The sequence below is a fragment of the Solea senegalensis genome, linkage group LG1 (genome assembly GCF_019176455.1).
Source record: "Solea senegalensis isolate Sse05_10M linkage group LG1, IFAPA_SoseM_1, whole genome shotgun sequence".
NCBI classification, from domain to species: Eukaryota; Metazoa; Chordata; class Actinopteri; order Pleuronectiformes; family Soleidae; genus Solea; species Solea senegalensis.
In genome coordinates this window covers 12021664-12036818 of record NC_058021.1, presented here as the reverse complement: position 1 = coordinate 12036818, position 15155 = coordinate 12021664, and the positions used below count along the sequence as shown (strand labels likewise).

The following is a 15155-nucleotide window of genomic DNA, read 5'->3' as shown; positions in this document are numbered from 1 at the left end:
GTAACCAGTGATACTTTGGGAGTAGTACAAGAAAAGCTGAACAGCAGAGGGCAGTGATGCAATATTACATCACAGTCAGTGTTATTTGCAATTAAACATGAGCAGGAAAGGAGATTCTAAACACTGACGTGTACACTGTTTATAATTTCATTGGAAAAAACTTTTTCCAGGTACCATGGGACAATACCATCCAGAAATTGAGATTATTATATGTCAAATTATAGTGGCCTGTGACGTAAACCTGAGCAGAGGCACTGTTTTATAAGGCTATGACGTCTTTAATTTTAAACCTTTGAATTGAAAAAAAATGTGGAAACTTGGGCCTAATTCCCAGGGCCCCTGGTGGGGTATCGTCTTTCTATTGGACCTTTGCCATTGTTTTTCATTTTACCTACAGGGAAAGCCAGGGAAGGACGGTGATCCTGGACAACTTGGATATAAGGTGCCAACCTACACACGTCGAAATCGTGTGTGTGTCGTTCTTCATTATATGGCTTTTGATTACAATCTAGTTTTCTTCAGGGAAATACTGGCCACAGTGGCGATCCAGGTTTTCCAGGGACACCAGGATGGACAGTACGTGATCTGTCACTGTCATAATCAATATCTAGTTGTTTGGTATGTCTAAATTCTTTGTCTTACGCCTTCTTTGTAAACTGTCATTTTAGGGTGAAAAAGGAAATATAGGTCCACCTGGTCCACCTGGAGAGGTGAGTTTTTAATTTTTTACTTTCAAATCAGTACTTACCAAAAATATTTTATTGGTATGTATGAAAAAGAAAAGCATTTTTTCTTATACCAACTCTCCTAGTCATCCCCTGAATCTATTCCACCACACAATGTGTCCTCAGTCCCACACCAGCAGTGTTTATTTTTATCTAGTTTGGTGTCCTTGATAGGAAAGAAAGGAACAACAACAAAAATAAAGCCTACACGAGCGAGAGAGACAGAGAGAGAAAAGATAATCTTAAATATAGGAATACCTGTTCAACGCACTCTGGCATTTCTACACCATGAGTCGTGTCAATTTGTTATTCCAGTCACAGTGGAAGAAATAAGATATAAATGGAACCCACATTTTACTTTGTTCAGCCTTCTCTCCCCTTAGGACACATTTAATCTTTACTAGCTTTAGATTAAACAACACATCTGTCAGCCACCGAGCATGATGGGATAGAGGTTTAAAATATTTCCAGTTAAACAGACACAGTTAAGAAGCAGGTATAGAAGGCAAGGGATATTATAAACATTTAATACTAAAATGGCAATATACAGTTTTGGCACCATCGGAGTGACCCAAAGGATAACTTTTTGGTTATCACTAACTCAGTTTGTTTGGTACGATTATTTCCTGTAGTGTCAACTGATGCTTTAGGTTTAGGATGAAATAACCTATTTAATTATTATTATTATTATTTGCGATGGGGTGTTATTTTGATCAAAGGAATATGACCTTCCATTGGTAATGGTACGTAATGCCATCATTCTTACTCATATTTATTTGTAAAAAAAACACGGAATTTCACATTGCTCCTATTTTATTGTTTCTGTTCCTGGTTGATTTTGCCTCTTTTCTCAGATTTCAGTGGCTCTGCCTCTGCTTTACTGCCCGAGAGCTGCTTCACTTTTGAAAGAATGATGGATGATAACATGGCCGCACAGGAATCCGGGACATTTAAAAAGTGGTTTAAATCGCAATAAAAAAACAACAACATATTTTTGGAAGAAAATCTATCTGAGACACAGAACTGATTGATGAGTATACACACAATGTTGTCTGGGAAAAACAAACTAGCAGCACATAATGCAGATATATGAGACCCCAAGGATGTCACAGGCCAAACTGTGCAAAGATTATTATTGCAAAGATTAAAATGATCAATTATCAGTGATTGGTTGTCTACATCTGGCAGGGTGGAGAATACAGGACTTTGATGGGTTACGGTCAATCATTTCACTTTTTTTTTTTTTCAAGGGAAGATCTTTATGGCTATACTGCCTGTGGCTTTAAATCAAGAGAGACAATTTTACATTGCAATTTGACATTGTCTTTTGACCAGTGTGGTTTTGTTTACAGATAATTAGCCATGTGACTGAGCCACCGAAAGGATACCGTGGAGATCCTGGTCTCCCTGGTCCACCTGGACTTCCTGGGAGTAGAGGTAGATAAGCAGCTTCATGACAGTGAGCTGACAAATAGATCAATACAATAAAGGCTAAGTTTACATTTAACACATTCCCTTTATAGTAGAACCAACTGTTGTAGTAACAGTTACAACCAATGAGGGTTGGCACTGGCAAACATTTATACCTACGGTCAATTTAGAGTGACCAATTAATCTCTGTATGTTTTTGGGCTGTGGAAGGAAACCAGAGAACCCGGGGAAAACCCATGCACACACATGGAGAACATGCAAACTCGTGAACTCAAGTCTTTTTGCTGCAAGGCAACAGTGCTAACCACTACTCTGCATGTGACCCAGAATTTAAAAAATAGACAATAAAATAAGCTATTTCTCTTCTCTTAGGTTTTGTGGGCTTTCCTGGGCCAGATGGCCTTCCAGGTGAATCTATATATCTCTTTAACTGTTGCATTTTTAAGGTAGAGAGTAAAAAAGTATTACTTTTAAATTTAATAATATTGCTCACAGTCACTCATTGTATATTCCACAGGCCGTGCATCTGGGATTGATATACCAGGTCCACGCGGTCCCAGTGGCTTTCCAGGCCCCAAGGGAGAACCTGGGGAGCCTGGGCATATTTATACTGGACTCCCAGGTCTAGATGGGGACCCTGGTGATCAAGGGCCTCTTGGAGATCAGGGCCCACCTGGACCACCAGAAGACCTAAGTATGTATAAATGTCTTCCCTCTGCAGTTTCTCCTTTTTATAATAACACTGACTGGTATCATTTTCCATGTGGATAGTTTTTTTTTTAAAAGATTAATTTAATACAGCTCTTGCCTTATGATTGCATTGGATACTATTTTAGGTTATTCTATGTCCTGTTCTATGTCTTTGCAGCCTGTAACCATTGTTATATTATATTATATACTTCTTCCACTTTTATATGAGCCACATTTAGAACATTTTTTTCTCAACATCTCACATTCAGAGAAACAGAGAGTATTTATATTGTATATCCCTGTCAAAGCTCATTTGCATTCTATTCTCTTTTATTCTGTAGAATAAAATGTCTGCAGTTCCTTTACAGTAAAGCATAAAAATATTTTTATATGCAATAGAATGTGTCAGTAATTTTGACAAGACAAGAAAAATAATGGATTGCTTCTGTATGTACAAAAATGAAGTACTACCACTTCTCTATTCTGACTGTGACTGTTTTATAGCAGATATTTGATTTTATTGCCAGGCTTATGGTGTTTGGACAATGATTTCCTAATCCATGTGATGGAAATAAAAGTTTTTTGTATATATATTAATGTATTGTGAGAGTATTAGGAAAACATAATAACTGAAATAATGTACTTTACTGTTTGTGTTGCTCATAGACAACAGGATAACCAAAGGTCTTCCTGGTATAAAAGGAATGAAGGGTATACCTGGACCCATCGGGTATGATGGGACATTTGGAATGAAAGGTGAAAAATAGTTTGACCATCCAACACAGAGAGCAAAAAAAAAAGTTGTGTTATAATATATGATACTGTGTAATAAAAGTTCTCACTATTTTGTTCGGTACAGGACTGAAGGGGGAGCCTTGTTATGAGTGTATAGTACCAGGACTCCCCGGATCACCAGGTCCTCCTGGTCCACCTGGCATTCCTGGTAAAACCACCCCATTACCATTTCCTTCTACATGCAAATGCATTTTTACGTGTATGTTTTAGATTTTTACTAACATCCATCCTCAGGTTTAGTTCTGAATGGTCCTAATGTGCCCTAAACACATCCTAAGATCCAAACACAGAAATCACATTTGGAGGTAGTTTGAGGAGGCCTTTGTTCACATTTCTGAGCTTTATGAAGAAATGACACATCCAGGATACATTTTTATGCAAGGTGTGAACAGTCATACTAAGCATGACCTGGCTGTGATCACATCCCTGAGGTTAGACATTAATATCAGGTCTGAACAGGACCATATATTATCATGTCTGTTGTTCAGGCTACAATCAAGGACCAGGTACCAAAGGTGATCCAGGATTCCCAGGACCTAGTGGTTTACCTGGAAGACCAGTAAGCATTTCCCACTTTAAAAAGTGAAGTGTTTTTGCTGGTTTTACAAGCAGTTAAAATAATTCTCATTCAAGGGTCCTATTGGTGAAACTGGACTTCCAGGTGCCCCAGGACGAAAAGGAGATGCTCATTCATATAACACCCCAGGGATAAAGGGAGAGAGAGGGGAACCAGGACAACCTGGCCAGCCTGGTGCAAATGGTTTACCTGGGTTGCATGGTTTACCAGGTCACAAAGGAAACCAAGGCCCTCCAGGGGATTTGGTAAGCGCGACTTGGTACTGGTTTGAGTCAACAACTGAGTCTTTGTTTTATGGCATCAACATTTTTCATAGGTTTCTTTCTTCTATCTAGTATCCTTCTCCTGGTGTTGAGGGAGACCGCGGATTAACAGGTGCACCAGGGCTTTCAGGTAGACCAGGGCCAGTTGGCCTCCCTGGGCCAGTAGGATATGGGCCTCCTGGACTATCAGGGAGTAAGGGAGATGTTGGTGTTCCTGGTTTGCCAGGACAGCCTGGAATTCCAGGTGAGGAAACACACTGACAATTATTGGACAAACTAAATATATTTACATAGACCGACAAAAGGACTAACAACTGATGTGTGTCCCCCTGGTTTGGTAGGCCAGAAAGGGGAACCTAGCCACTTTCATGCTAAAGGCCCCCCAGGACCACAAGGATTTAGAGGTCTGCCAGGATCACCTGGAAACCCAGGTATGGATGGATGGATGAATGGGTGGATGGTCTATACATGCAATAGACAATGAATGGAATAACTGCTTTTACTCATAATTTTTTATACTCACAAAACAAGGTTATCCAGGAGTTCCAGGCTCCCCAGGAGCACCAGGAGCACTAGGACAGAAAGGCGAAAGAGGACATCTGTCATTTCCTGGAGAGCAGGGGACCCAAGGAGGAAAAGGTGATGAAAGCGCTATTTATGTCAAGGAATGTATACCTTGTACTGTATATTCACAGCTGTGTCATTGGTTGTTCTGGAAGTTGTTTTGACATTGCTTTGAAAAATTGACCGTGTGTGTGTGTGTTGTTCAGGTGAAAAAGGAAAGCCAGGTCTCCCAGGTTATCCAGGTAGAGGTTTGCCTGGCCAGCCTGGGCCTCAAGGCCCTCCCGGTGCTCCAGGACTGAAGGTCAGGGACATAAAATCATATGCATTTTGGGTAGTTTGTTCGCTATGATGTAGAAAACCAAATAAAAGATGCAGAATAGGCCCTTTGCAGAGCAGCCATCTTGCGCGGGTAAGGCACAGCTGTTATTGATCACAGTGAGTGTGGTCAGTTCATAAAAGTCAGGACAGTGAAATCAGAATGAACCGTGAAACTGAGGAAGCTAAATGGAACTCTGTAATTTGATTATTAACACCTTACACCTTATTTACACCAGCTACCATCCATACTCAGGTCCGGAAACACAAAAATTAATTATCGTAGGTTAGGCACTATACAGTTGACTCAAATCATATCTACTGTTTCCTTTCTAAGCCAAACTAAGCTAACTAGCCACCGGCAATGATATTGTTGTTATTCTCACAACAGGAAATCATGTAAGTGTATTGCTCATATACAATTCTACCCAGTTGGGTCGTGCAATTTATTGGGACAAGCGATGGTGGATCGTTGACAGAGTGAGTCTTTCAAACTATGCCAATGTGAGCCTGGGCAAGAAACTCAACCCCAAGTAACACCTGACGACTGTGCCGACAGTATGTGAATGGGTATACAAGATTTGAATGGGTGATAGGCAAAGCTGTAGCATAAAGCAGTTTAGAAGAATCATCATGACTAGAAAAGTGCTATGTAAATACTGACCATTTACAATGCCATTTACCACTTACAAGTGGGTTTGATTGGACTATTGATTGGAACTTTTATTTAGAATGGGAACTATGTTTTCAGGAAAGCCACAGTCTGTAAAATAGGTACTTTTGTAATAATTATTTTTGTGGCCATAACCTCTGTATAAGGTCATCAACATCTGAGATTATTCAGTGCAGTTGACCTTTTTGTGAATTGGTGAAAGGTGAAAAATCATGGTAGTTAACTGTCCTAGCACAAGCTTAACACAGTGTTATGTTGTAGGCACAGAGGAATTAGTGAAATTGATGAATTAATTATTTCTATGTGTTTGATTAATAGGGTAATAGTGGCCCTGGCAAAACTGGACCCCCGGGCCTCCCAGGGCCTATGGGTGAACCTGGAGCTCAGGGGACTATAGGTGATCCAGGGACTCCTGGTCTACCTGGGAAAACAGGGCCAACTGGCAACCCTGGTTTCCCAGGAGAAAAAGGTAGTAACTTTTTCTTTTACACATAATAAATGAAAACATATGTCACATTTACTGCACTGTTCTAAAATGTATGCAGGAAGTAAAGGTTCTGTAGGGCCCCCAGGACTACCTGGTAGCAAGGGTTCATGTACAGATTTACCTGGACCTGCAGGACCAGCAGGACCAGATGGTTTGCCAGGAGTTCCAGGTTGGTTTTTGTTTGATGTTATGTGATATACTTTGATGGCAACCCCAGAAACACAATCAAAATTAAAAGGTGAAAGATGAGAAAAGATTTTTTGTCTAACCTATTTTTCTGCTCATCAACTTCCTCCCAGGGCGTAATGGATTTCCTGGTGAGAAGGGAGATCAAGGGTTGCCAGGGTCAGGCCATTCTGGTCCCCCTGGAGAGCCTGGTTTCCCTGGGCCATCAGTTCCAGGTTCATATGGGCTTCCTGGACAAAAAGGAATAAAGGGACAAAATGGCTTGTCTGGTCAGCAAGGTATGGCATTGTTGCTCTGACAGGCTGCAATATTACACTACACTATTATACACAATACTTAACACTATTATGTATATGTATATGTATATGTATATATATATATATATATATATATATATACACACACACACATACATACACACATATACAGTACATACAGACACACGATTAAATCAGTTTTCAAAATCCAAATCCAACCGCATAAAGTAAATATTAATGATTCCAAGTGAGAATCGTATTTAGAGTTTGTCTTTTAATGTGACATACTTTACATACTGGATCTCTGCAGGACTGAGGGGAGATCCTGGACCAGACGGATTACCAGGATATGGACCAGATGGATTGCCTGGACCTATAGGGCCACCAGGCCAAATAGGTAACCCACAAATACAACCTGCATATTTCAAGGGTTAGGGTTAAGTAAAACACTGTGTGTCTGTTAAACATAATACAACAAGTACAAAATACAACACCCTGCGAAAGATATGTCATAATGTCATAGCTTCTTTCCTTTGTTGAAGATTGTATGTATGGTCCCAACCTGTTCTCATCATGAGAGTGTCATGTACACCACCCCGTCAGATGTGGAAGGATACCTTGTAATGCCGAGAAACGTGACAGAGTGGTAGTATATGACGCTCTTGGAATGAGAACGGGCAGATGGCCCACAGGTAGGATTGAGTTAATTCCCCCCATGACTATTACCCACACAGGTTCCCCTGGGCCAGCCGGAGCCAAAGGTTCCCGGGGTCCTACAGGCATGAATGGAGAACCAGGTTTGAGAGGTCCTACAGGCCCTCCATCACCAGCACCCGCAGACCTTATTGGGCCCCAAGGAGACCCTGGCACTCCAGGTATGCCCTTCAGAGTAAACTATTTCAAAGAACTTGTGCTGTTCTTGTTGAAAAAAAATTATCTAGTTTGTTTAATTTTGTCACAATAGTGACAATGTCATGCATTCTTCATTCAGTCATCATAATAAGCCGGCCATATTTTAGTATAAAGATTTGTCTAAATAGGAGAAGCCAGGCAACATACTGTCAGTGAACAGTATGCAAATCATAACATTACATGTCATTTGGCAGACACTTTTATCAAAAGCGACTTACAATAAGTGCATTTCAACATTTGGGTACAAACAAGAGCTAGAAGTAAGTTAGTGCTTCAAGTAAGCCAAACTATTAAGTGCTAGTAATAAGTGTGATGTACAAGTAAGTGCTTCCCTTTTTGTTTTGTTTTTGTTTTGTTTTTTTGTCGTCGTTGTCTTAGTCAATCAGTACATAATAATACATACAGTACATAATGAAATAGTAAGACTGTCTAAGTGTACTTTGCAAGGCGATCCCGGTAAAAGTGGTCCCACTGGAGATCCTGGAATTACTGGAGCAAAAGGACTAAGAGGGAGAGAAGGCGCAGTAGGTGTTCCTGGACTAAGAGGTTTGAAATTAGCGTCACATTTGTAACCACAATAATTAGAATTTTGACCCACCAAATCATTCTAGCTAGATTAACAGTTTATTTCCCTTGCATTTGTGCCGGTTCATTATCTGTGTCCAGGTCCTCCAGGTGATCCAGGTATTGATGGACCAGTGTTCTCAAAAGGAACTCAAGGACCTGCTGGAGACCCAGGAGACCCAGGAGTCAGAGGGCCTAAAGGTAAGACATAAACACCTTTTGCTTGACTAACCTTACAAGTGAGAACACTTGAATCTGAATCTAAATGACTATTTACTTTCTTCACTCTTCAAAGCTTATTTGACGGTCAGTCAGTAAGTGATATCAGAGCAAAGTGTTTGTTTTTAATATCTAGTAATAATCTAGTTCTATTTTTTTGCTTTATCCTTCACAGGCCTAAAAGGTTTTAAAGGAGATCAAGGAATTGTGGGAGCTACAGGTCCATCTGGTGCACCTGGTTCAAATGGATACAAGGGAATTGAGGGAGAACCATGCGACTGCGAACATGGACTACCTGGACCAGTAGGACAAAAGGTAATGAAGAGTGATCCAAACATACAGCAGAGCAGAGTACAACTTGAAAATATGTGTTAATTTGTCTCTTCATCTCTTTATTATTCTTACCTTCCTTAGGGTGAACCAGGATTAGCCAACACTTATGAAATGAAGGGTCAGAAAGGAGAGCCTGGTATCAGTGGAACAGTAGGAGTACCAGGAAGCCGTGGAGTCAAAGGAAACCCAGGACCTGTTGGAGAAAATGGTTACTACAGTGTTAATAGAATATTTATATACTGCAATATTTATTTACTCATTTTATTTACCTCTCCACACCATCTGCTCCAGGTCCACCAGGCTATCAAGGGCCTAAAGGATCAGATGGACCACCAGGACAAAAAGGACAACCAGGACCTAATGGACCATTAGGCAAAGTCCCTTGAAATAAAAGTTTTCCACCATTTAGCATTACCATAAAAGCTAAAAAATAATTAAACACATGTTTTAAAAGTGCAAACTATTGTGCTTACTAAAAAAGATTATAATGTTTTATGTTTGAAACTGTTATATTTAATTGGAATGTATTTTATGTGTGAACTGAGCCTGATATTTTCCATTTCTCTTTTCCCTCAGGAAACCCAGGTCCACCCGGTGCCCGTGGTTATCCAGGTCCTAAAGGCAACCAGGGCCGGGATGGGATCCCTGGACCACCAGGACAGAAAGGCGATAGTAAGTGAAATCTTGCATTTGTGGCCCAATACACTCGCACACATCCTGCCCTGTTTCACAGGCATGCACATGCAGGTCTGCATCAGTATAGCATTATGTCATAGTCAATCTCACGTCCATATCAGTAGTGGCAAAAAAAGCGGTGCCACCAATTGGAAGTGCTGTGCTACTAGGAGCATGTGCAGTTGGCACATACAGTACAGTCCACGTGGAATCCAACTGTAGATGTGCTCATATTCATCTGTGTAGGCTCCTTGCACACCACCGCGAATACAGACAGATGATTTACTTTGCAACACATGGACTTTTGTGGACACGTGAACATGAGATGTTAGACCCAGGCCTCACTGTTGTTAGTTGTTCTGCTCTTTTATTGAACAATTGTCTCCTTGTTATACAACATAATGGAGGAAGCCAAAGCTCACCTATCCCTCTATATGTCTTCTGTAGTCATAACAGAAGTGACTCCAGGGCGACGTGGTGACACAGGCCAACCAGGTGAGTCACAGGTAGATGAGGTTATCCTTTTTCAGGACTTGGGTCAATTTACTTCTTTTGGCAAGATATTTGATTTGTTCATTTCATCTTTTGAACATTCTCATGACTTAGAAGTGTCTATTCTCCTTGGAAGGTTCTGTCACAGCTGGTGAAAGCTTTTGACACCTGCCTGTTTATGCAGTAGTTCATCAGTGGATCCAAACAAAGTGTGACACAACAAATAAACAGTAATAAAATCATGAAATTGATCGTACAGGCCATGTCGTAAATATCCACTGCTCTGGATCCACTGTACAAGTTATTCACAACTGCTTTATACTGTTGTAGACAACAGTGCAAGGACTGTTCTATCTGAATTGTAGGGCCACCTGGGAACCCTGGCCCTCCTGGCGTGTCTGTCACAGCAAGTCCTGGTCCAAGTGGAGACAGAGGACAGTCAGGTCCACATGGGGCTAATGGTCCAAGAGGACCACCTGGACGAGAGGGGGCATGCGTACCTGGTCTAAAAGGAAATCGTGGCCGTCCTGGGAGTCCTGGCAGACCAGGTGATCTGATATACCTTTAAAGAAAGTGACACAATACACAGACACATTAGTTCAAATATTGTACTTCACAATGTATTAAGAAGGGATACAAGTTAAAAAAAAAAGATACAGCAATATCCTGGCATAGGTTTTTCCAGCAAACATCAATTACTTGTTCTCAGTTGGTCTGAGTCGAAAAGCTATTTTGATATATTGGATCCTAATTTTATTTAACTGTGCTCAGTTTTTATGTGTCACATACAGTAATGTAATTTCATTATACTAAAATGATTTTTTTAGTAATCTCTTACCTGCTGTATGTGTAGGCTGGCCTGGTTCACCTGGCCCTCCAGGCCTCAGTGTACCTGGGTTTAAAGGAGACAGAGGGAACATCGGTCTTACAGGAAGCCCAGGTTATATTGGACCACCAGGAGATCCAGGACCTCAAGGACCACAAGTAACTGACCAATCTTTTCTTTAAGGATCACTTGACAAACACTTAACAAAACAATCTTCTCAAAGGAAAAATCAAAAGAAAAAAAAAAGTGTAATTTTCTCCATTTTCCAGGGATATTATATCATTTTGGTTTGATTTCAGGCATCCCCTGCAGTTACATACACATCTGATATTGATATCTTTTGTCTTGATTCTCACTACAATACAATTCTAATATTTGACTCTTTATTGGTTCCTTTCTCTCCCCCCCAGGGTGCAAAAGGCGGACCTGGCAGCCCAGGGCAAAAAGGTTATTCTGGTCCTCCTGGAATCCAAGGGCGTCCAGGTAATCTATCATTCCAACTTCAGTGCATAAATTGGGTGCTCTCTATGACTTTCTCCACAGACAAAGGCAGATGTGTCACCACAGAGGACTAATAGTCCTCAACTGATTTATGTTCCAACAACTAAGATGGAATACAAATGGGACCAGTAATAAATGAGACAGTAGAAATAAGATTTATGGGGATATATTTCACTTATTTTCTGATATACAGGATAAGATGGAATTGATGTGGGGAAAAAGTGTCTGAATTAAAACCAATATACTTGTAATCTATTTTTTATGACATTTTTTTAGGTGGCAGTGGAGACCCTGGATACACCCCAGGCCCGTCTGGTCCACCTGGACCCAAAGGTTTCCCTGGACAACCTGGTACGTCAAATATTCGTCTGACGTTTGTTCACAATAACATGAGTAACAGTGGGCCCTGAATGAACAGCTTCTTGGCATAAAGCACTCATAATAGCAGAGATGCAATGTTTTACCGAGTATCAATCGATAACTCTAATGTTGCTGAGACTTATAGTACAATGAACCAAAGATATTATATTTTGTTTTTGTTTTAATTTCATCAATATTCCTTGCCATCCACTATAGGCCGTAAGGGTGAACCAGTATTCATCGCAGCAATACATGAGCGAGGACCTCCTGGTTTACCTGGTCCCCCTGGTAATCAAGGGGCCCCAGGGAGCACTGGATCATCAGGACCAACAGGCTTTCCAGGTTTGACATATTTACTGAAATTTCAGATTTGCTAACGGTCAATTGAAGATCTTGAATTGAGTTTGCACTCTTCGTTTTACTATGTCTGTTTGCAATCGTAATTATTATATCTTGATGATTAATATCACACATGAACAGGAAATGCTAAAGCTCTTGATCCTGCTGCTGTTCATGTGTGTCACTGGATCTTTCTGTCCAGGCAAGCCAGGCATAAAAGGAGTGCGAGGTTCCAGCCCAATCGGCCTTCCTGGTTTTCCTGGCGTTAAAGGAGAGAAAGGAAGAGCAGGACTTCCAGGTGAGTCCATGTATTTGTGGATGGAGATAAATTAGTCTTACCAGTGCCATCTTGATATTGTATGATACCTTGCCCACATGATTTCATTTAATACATTTTGTTCATCATCAATCAACCTTACTCTGCAGGTCTAGATGGTAGATCTGGGGACCCAGGCCGCAAGGGTCTTCCAGGGTTGCCCGGTACAGCTTTTCCATGTGATGTTGACAGTTTCATGATAGCCAGACACAGTCAGAGCATCCATGTTCCTGACTGTCCTCGTGGCTCTACTTTCATCTACTCTGGTTACTCCCTTCTCTTCATCAACGGAAATAAACGGACTCATGGTCAGGACCTTGGTAAGAGCATAGAAACGTTTGATAAACAGAATACCGGTGTCTTTGTTTGTTTTATGACGTTGTTCTTACACTTCAAACTGTCTCTCAGGCACAATGGGAAGCTGCCTCCCTCGTTTCTCCACCATGCCCTTCCTGTTCTGTGACACAGAGAGTAACTGTCGCTATGCTTCTCGTAATGACTATTCATACTGGTTGTCGACTGACACTCCTATGCCTGCCAACATGGTTTCCATCACAGGGGATAAGCTGGCCTCCTACATTAGCAGGTGCACACACATGCACCCACACGTTTATATTTAGCAATAATATAAATACAGACTGATATACAATAAGGACACCTGAAGCAGAGAGATATGGGTGTGACGTAGGGCTGAACAATTAATCGAAGTTCATTGTACAATGATTCTTAAAGCCAAATGTGTGTCAAAATATCATTTTAGATTAATTATTGTCTTGATCCATACACATCTTATTCTACAGACTGGAAAGAACATCTTCGTTTCTCACAGATCTGCATAAATATCACTCAGTAATCCTTTAAAATATGTTTTTCGAAGGAAAACGAGAATAATGATGTAAAAATCAGCATTCCCTCTGATATCTCGAAATCATATTGCAATCGCAAATCCTGTTAAAATAATCACAATTAGATATTTATTCAAAATCATTCAGCCCTAGAGGGAAGTGTCACGGGTTAAATAGACCACCAAATTGGAAGACTGTGTTTGATATGTGGTACGGTGAGTGAGGCGTGTCATGTGTTTGTGGTGCATCTCGAGTTGCATGTAGTAATTACAACACAGTACATTAATCAAACGATGTCAAATCATGCATGACTTTGATTTTCATTTAATTAAAGTGACTTCTTGCTATTTTTATATGACTTGAGTACTAATATACAAGTGTCTGTATGCATGTGTGGTCTAAGGTGCACGGTGTGTGAAACCACCTCCAATGTCATAGCCATCCATAGCCAGACAGCTCGGATACCTCAGTGTCCCCAAGGATGGGAGTCCCTGTGGGCTGGCTACTCTTTTGTCATGGTAAAGAAACCAGTGTTTCTTGCTTCTGATTTGCTGATTCTTCTCATGTGCCATTTTCCAAGTAAATTCCTTCTCTTGACCTTCGTCCATTCTAGCAAACAGGTGCTGGTGCAGGTGGCTCCTCTCAGCCTTTGGCTTCTCCTGGCTCATGTCTGGAAATGTTCCGCCAAGTGCCCTTCGTTGAGTGTCATGGCAGGGGAACATGTAACTACTATCCTGACTCCTATAGCTACTGGCTGGCCTCCCTCGACCCCAACAACATGTTCAGGTAAACTGTTCATTTATCTATTAAAGCAGTGGTGGGTGCATGCCAAAGGTATTTTGAATTAAGTCATCTGCACGCTGGACCATATATAATATGTAATTTCCAATATAAAACAGTTACAAACCCAGAAATCCCTGCTAATCCTTAACATTCAAGTTTAGTGATTCAGATTTGTATCCACCCTGATACATACTTGTCCACATACAAATCATTTAAATGTTTACATGTTACTACACAACTGCACTACATATTGATATGTGAGAGTCTTGTAGCTGCACCTGTAACCATGCATCTGTGTATTCTGTTCTCCCCTCTAGTAAACCTGTTCCTCAGACAGTGAAGGGACCTTTGCTACCAAACGTCATCAGCCGCTGTCGGGTCTGTAGAAAACCTTTCCATTCGCCTGGTTCAGGTGGCGGACGTGGGGACAGTTTTTAACACCGAGTATTTCATATTTCAGTGTTGTTTAAATTATTGAGCCAGTCTTTTTAGTGTAACGTGTGCATATCTGCCGGGGATCTGTATATTGTTATATGTCAAAATGAAAAAAGAAACACCAATCTGCCACATTGTCAGTCATCTATGATGGCAGTTGTATGTGCTCTGAAACGGTTTTAAACTTAATTAAACATTTAGTGATCCATTATATTTTATGGATCCTATATTGTACCACCAGAGTATAAATAAATTATTCAGGAGACATAATAACTATAGTAACAGCTTTTTTATTTTTATTTCTATCTATTTTTGGAAAAAGAGCAAACACCAAATGTCCTGTTTTGTGCATGTGACAGCGTTACTACTGAGAAATAACCAAGGAGCAGTAAAGGCAGTAAATGACGGCATTAGGTCAGACAATCAGGAAGGATGTTGTAAATGTGACTTGCTCTTGCTTTAAAATTGTAAAATTCTATTTTCACATGCAAACACTGAGTCATCAGTGCCCTCACTCTAAAAAAAAAACATCTCTTCGAATTCTAAATGTTAAATGGTGCATGGAAAAGATTAAACTCTATGACTCATACTG

At 40.6% G+C, this 15155-nt stretch overlaps 1 protein-coding gene across 1 annotated transcript in view; it reads left to right on the top strand.

Moving 5' to 3' along the window:
- The window catches only part of LOC122780103 (collagen alpha-5(IV) chain-like), a 23150-nt gene extending 7995 nt beyond the window's left edge, over positions 1-15155 (top strand). The window contains exons 16-52 of the mRNA XM_044042906.1: positions 398-442; positions 523-576; positions 669-710; positions 2078-2162; positions 2529-2564; positions 2674-2850; positions 3513-3602; positions 3706-3789; positions 4130-4200; positions 4275-4463; positions 4554-4725; positions 4823-4912; positions 5013-5120; positions 5252-5346; positions 6352-6502; positions 6579-6689; positions 6820-6984; positions 7274-7360; positions 7698-7838; positions 8323-8421; positions 8542-8640; positions 8834-8973; positions 9073-9199; positions 9283-9363; positions 9568-9663; positions 10114-10161; positions 10524-10706; positions 11012-11142; positions 11395-11467; positions 11762-11836; positions 12062-12187; positions 12387-12482; positions 12611-12820; positions 12909-13086; positions 13749-13863; positions 13959-14131; positions 14446-15155. Coding sequence (XP_043898841.1) covers positions 398-442; positions 523-576; positions 669-710; positions 2078-2162; positions 2529-2564; positions 2674-2850; positions 3513-3602; positions 3706-3789; positions 4130-4200; positions 4275-4463; positions 4554-4725; positions 4823-4912; positions 5013-5120; positions 5252-5346; positions 6352-6502; positions 6579-6689; positions 6820-6984; positions 7274-7360; positions 7698-7838; positions 8323-8421; positions 8542-8640; positions 8834-8973; positions 9073-9199; positions 9283-9363; positions 9568-9663; positions 10114-10161; positions 10524-10706; positions 11012-11142; positions 11395-11467; positions 11762-11836; positions 12062-12187; positions 12387-12482; positions 12611-12820; positions 12909-13086; positions 13749-13863; positions 13959-14131; positions 14446-14566 — 4164 coding nt within the window. The 3' untranslated portion in view covers positions 14567-15155. The remainder of the gene's footprint in view (positions 1-397; positions 443-522; positions 577-668; positions 711-2077; positions 2163-2528; positions 2565-2673; positions 2851-3512; positions 3603-3705; positions 3790-4129; positions 4201-4274; positions 4464-4553; positions 4726-4822; positions 4913-5012; positions 5121-5251; positions 5347-6351; positions 6503-6578; positions 6690-6819; positions 6985-7273; positions 7361-7697; positions 7839-8322; positions 8422-8541; positions 8641-8833; positions 8974-9072; positions 9200-9282; positions 9364-9567; positions 9664-10113; positions 10162-10523; positions 10707-11011; positions 11143-11394; positions 11468-11761; positions 11837-12061; positions 12188-12386; positions 12483-12610; positions 12821-12908; positions 13087-13748; positions 13864-13958; positions 14132-14445) is intronic.